General features: G+C 33.9%; 1 protein-coding gene across 1 annotated transcript; it reads right to left on the minus strand.

Annotated features, from left to right (window-relative positions):
• Positions 1-2821: 2821 nt before the first annotated feature.
• LOC111802154 (zinc finger protein 10-like) lies at positions 2822-3202 on the minus strand. Its single transcript, XM_023686422.1, has one exon. The coding sequence runs from the start codon at positions 3200-3202 to the stop codon at positions 2822-2824; it is 381 nt and encodes a 126-aa protein (XP_023542190.1).
• Between the last annotated feature and the right edge of the window lie 1760 nt (positions 3203-4962).

Below are 4962 nucleotides of genomic sequence, written 5' to 3' on the forward strand. Positions count from 1 at the left end.
AATTATGAGGCCGATGGTGATACATAACGGGCCAAAGCAGATAATATATTACTAGCGGTGAGCTTGGGCTGTTACAAATGATATCAGAGCTAGACATGGGGCGGTGTGTCAATAAAGATGTTGGCTCCCAAAGGGGTGGATTGTGAGATCCTATATCGATTGGAAGGGAGCACAAAACATTCGTTATAAGGGTGTGGAAACCTCTCCCTAACAAACGCGTTTTAAAACTGAGGCTGACATCGATATGTAATGAGTCAAAGCAGACAATATCTGCTCATAGTGAGTTTGAATTGTTACAAATGGTATCAGAGCTAAACACGGGACGGTGTGTCAATAAAGATGTTGGCCCCAAATGGGTGGATTGTGAGATCTCAACATCAATTGGAGGGGAGAACAAAACATTTCTTATAAGAGTGTGGAAGCCTATCCCTAACAAACGTGTTTTAAAACCGTGAGGCTGACATCGATACGTAAAGAACCACAACGGACAATATCTGTTAACAGTGGGTTTAGACTGTTACAAATGGTATTAAAGCCAGATACCGGGCGGTGTGCAAGCAAGAACGCTAGTATCATCGGTTAGGGAGAGGAACAAAACATTCGTTATAAAGGTGTAGAAACCTCTCCCTAATACATGTTTTAAAACAGTGAAACTGACAGGAATACGTAACTGGTCAAAGAGGACAAACGGTGGACTTAGGCTATTACATGTTGTCTCTAAAACCATACCCTTTAGGTTTGATCCATAGTTGAGACCAAAAAGACATTATCCAGAACCACAGGAGCTGTCGTAGGTTTAGAAAGACAAATCTAGTTCCTCAAACACAGAACAACGATAGCCAAAAAAGAAAACATTAACGTTTAACAACATCGAGAAAAGAGTTGAAAAGTAAGGTTACATGCACATGCCTACACCCAGCTATGGGATTAATGATTATCCACCTTAGTTTAAACAAAAAAATAAACAATAGGGTTGAATTCTAATGTTACATGCATAGGTATTGAATTTGAAAACCATAGGTTTGTTCGTATATATCAACAATATTGTGTATATATAAAGACATAGACCACATACACAGTATCTTAAAGCAACACAACCACAAAAAGGACGCGTAAATAGTGGCACTGATGGAGAGACAAGACTTTTTTGTTGTCTTTTTTACATAAACTAATCTTTCCACTTTTTAAATTGTTAATAACATACGGTTTGTAACCGCTCAAGTCCACTGCTAACAAATATTGTCCATTTCAACTCATTATGTATCGTCATCAGCTTCAACAGCGGAGAGGGTTTCATATTTTTATAGAGAATGTTTCGTTTCACTTGCATACATCTGCTTCTAATATCATTTGTAACGACTCAAGTTTAGTGTTAGTAAATATTGTCTGTTATGTATCGTTATTAGTCTCACAGTTTTAAAACACGTCTACTAGGGAGATGTTTCTACAGGGGAGGCTTCTTTGTTCTCATCTCCAACTAACATGGATCTCGGGCCTTAGTAGGTTATAATTTTACTTATTTTGAGAAGACATGTAGTGAGAGAAAAAGAAGGGAATTTATGGGGAATGAAAAGGAAAAAGAGAAGAAGATGGTAAGGTAATAAAACAGTTAAAAGGGTATTTCAAGGTGGTGAGGTATGTTCCTTACTATCAGTCATCTGGGGGATGTTAATGTAGCTGACTGTGACCTTTTAATATCAGAAGTTACTATCTATTTTATTTTATTATTATTATTTTTTTAAATCTTATTCTGATCCGTGTGTTAAATCCACTGCTACTCACTATGCCAACAGAAAACAAAAGAGCTCTCAAATCTCATCACAAAACCCTTCGCCTTCGCCTTCCATTTCTCCTCACTGTAAAATTCTCATTACTTTCAATGCTGTTTGCTGTTTTAGTATACATCACAGCCATCACACTTTTTTTACTCACTTTTTTACCCTACCAGATCATCTTCAATCTGGGTCGATCGAGTTTAACGAGAACTCAAATCGTAAACTTGTTTTTCTCTTCGAACCTCGTGAAATCTAGCTAAAATATGGGGTAATTTTTTTTTTTTTTACAAAATCAAGTTAAAATGTGTCACTTTTTTTACTTTTACTTTTTGTAGGGTTTCAATTAGGGTTTTGAGGATTTACTTTAACTAAAAAAATTAGTTATTTGAAACATTTTCTAAATTAGTAACTAAAAGAATTCTCGTGCATTTTAGGAATTTAAAAATGAATTAAATAAGTTTTGTTTGTTATTAAAACTCAACTTGTTCAATTAATACAAAATATTTAAAGAATCAATTTCAAACAAATGATTAATTGAAAAAATCCAAACGATTTAACATTAAATAAGAAAAATAAATCAATTATAAACTATTAAAAAAATTTCCCTCCAAAAAATATAATTAATTCCCTATCATTTTATACCATAAATAACCTAAAAAAAAAAAATAGTCTATTCGAGAAACTTGTTTATATTAACATAATCGTTCTTACTCGCGATTGCATGCATTTCAAGATATATTCGAATTCGATGAAGAGATTAAATATTCAAATTTTCGGTCGTAAAACAAATTTTTTTTATATATAAGTTAGTTTAAAATAACTTTATGCTATTTTCGATTGTTTATCTCGTATTTATGACGTAATATTTTCGAGAAAGAAATAAAATTATCGAAAGAGATAAATGAACGAACGAACGAGATGTTTTCCATTGATAAATTGTTCGCTTCCATTCAGATATATTCAGTACTTAATTAAAAAAAGAGACGAGGGAAGATGGAAAAAAGAAAAAAAAAAATTAAAACTTTAGTAGCTAGCCATAGCCATGGCTATAGCTTGAGCTCAAGGTCAAGCTGCTCTTCAGAGACACAAACTTTGGCTCGTTTGAGACACGACCCAGAATCTGATCTGTTGTTTTTGGGACAAAAAGGGTGAGTTTGAAGATCGAGGGTGGGAGTTGGTTTGATGAGAAATGAACGGTTGGGATTGTTTTGGAGACGAGCACGGTCTCTTCGATGCACGTTCATGTGGCCACCGAGGGCCTGAGCTGACCGGAATTGTCTCATACAGAAGTTGCAGGAGTAGGACCTCGGCGGCCAGACGGCGGCGGCGGTGTCCTCGGCGAAGGCCTTCTCCTCCCAGGATGGCGACGGTTTGAAGGTGTTGGAGTAGTTGAGGATTTGTCTCCATAGATGATGAGTTTCTGCCATTGGAGAAGAATGGAGTTTTCTTTTTTGGGGGCAAAAATGCTATATATGGAGGAAAAAAGGGGTTTCTTTTTTTATTATTTTTAATTAATTTTTTTTTATAAAGGAATTAATTAATTCAACATATTAAAATATTATATTATTGAAGTTGTTAATATATTTTAAAATCTTTTATTTCCAATTAAATATTTAAACCAATGATTTTTTTTTTTTAAATGGTGACGTGTATTAAATAAAATTTAAATTAATGTGCTTATAAATTTCAAACTTAACATTGAAATATGATTTATTTTTTATATAGTTTAAGAAAACACGTAAAAAAAGTCATGCTCGTTGACCTTTAATTATATTATTAAAACGTGAGAAAATTAATGTGTATTGTCTTTTTGTCATTTTGGTTGCCACCTAAAATGTCTTTACTATCAACCTATATTTAGATATATTATTTCATGTTTCCCTTCTTTGAATTAGGTTATTATTATTTGGGTAAGGTTGATTTTAATATTTTACGTGTCGAGGTTGGACATTTACACAACATATACGATACAGTTTTATAAATAGAAGAGACGATCTTCGCTTATGACCTGTCTTGAATTAAGATCGTCTAGCTTTATCCTAGTTAACACATGGAAATCTAATTGAATTTGTACGATGACATTGATCAATTACACGTGCAATTATCTTTATATCGATTGAACACGTGCAATCGAATCATGTTAAAACATGGGTCTCGTAATAGTCTTGCAATATATTTGAATGATGTGTAGAATTATTGATTATCATAGACCAATCATGTGCATACGTTATTGTTCTTTACCTTGGTCAAATTTTAAGCAAAAACTTCTCGTCCACTCCCAATCTCCATTTAACGAGAGGTATTTGCCCAATTCCAACCAATTGAATTGGACCTGCGCGGCTCTCTGGCTCCTAATGTTGTTTTCTCAAGCAATTTCTTTTAATTTGAATAACGTTTATGTGTAAGGAACACGATAACATGAATTCAAATGAGCGATTTGTGAAGTATACTAATCGGAGGAGGTGACAATGTTGATTATTGTTTGCGGCTAAAGAAAAACAAAAACCTTACATTTGAATCATCACACGTGAATTCAAAGGTAAAGTCATACGAATTTGTGAAGATAAACTAATTTAACGTCTCAGATCCATCAATCGGTGGCATGAGTTGATGAAATTAGATGATGACGAATGAAAAACAAAACAAAACCATGACGACACTCGGAAGTTTAAAATTTTAATATATTTTTTTAAAAAAATTATATTAATTTTTTTTAGTGAGTGAAATAAAAACTTAAATTTTCTTATGTATTTAAATAAATATGGGTTCATAGATTAAAGAAAATTAGTAAAATTCAATAAAAGTTTTAAGAAAAATGAAAATGAAAATGAAATAGTAAATTCATAAAGTTTCAACTTACTGAACTTTTTTTTTTTTCTCTCAAATTTTCTTTCCTCTTCTTCACAACCTCCCTCCTCCAGTCGCAAGGAGATCCCCCACCCCTCGCCGGCCGTCGCCTCCCTAACGGCTTCCCGCCGTTCGACTACCGTCGCTCCGGTAAATTCAGCTCCGACGCCGCCTCTGTATCATTTCGATTTCGAATTTGTTCTGGTCTAGGTAATTCTTGTTTCCCTGGGATGCGTGCTAATTTTAACGATTTCTAGTTTATGCAATATTTCTTGTTTACTGGCCATTTCGTTTTGATTTGCACCAAGGCTATGGATGGTAGATCGAGTGCGCAATGCCA

This window comes from Cucurbita pepo, chromosome 1 (genome assembly GCF_057944985.1).
Source record: "Cucurbita pepo subsp. pepo isolate OVF chromosome 1, ASM5794498v1, whole genome shotgun sequence".
Lineage (NCBI taxonomy): Eukaryota > Viridiplantae > Streptophyta > Magnoliopsida > Cucurbitales > Cucurbitaceae > Cucurbita > Cucurbita pepo.

Bases quoted from the DNA above. Each gene is read 5' to 3' on its own strand.
- LOC111802154 (XM_023686422.1), bottom strand. From the start codon at position 3,202: ATGGCAGAAACTCATCATCTATGGAGACAAATCCTCAACTACTCCAAC.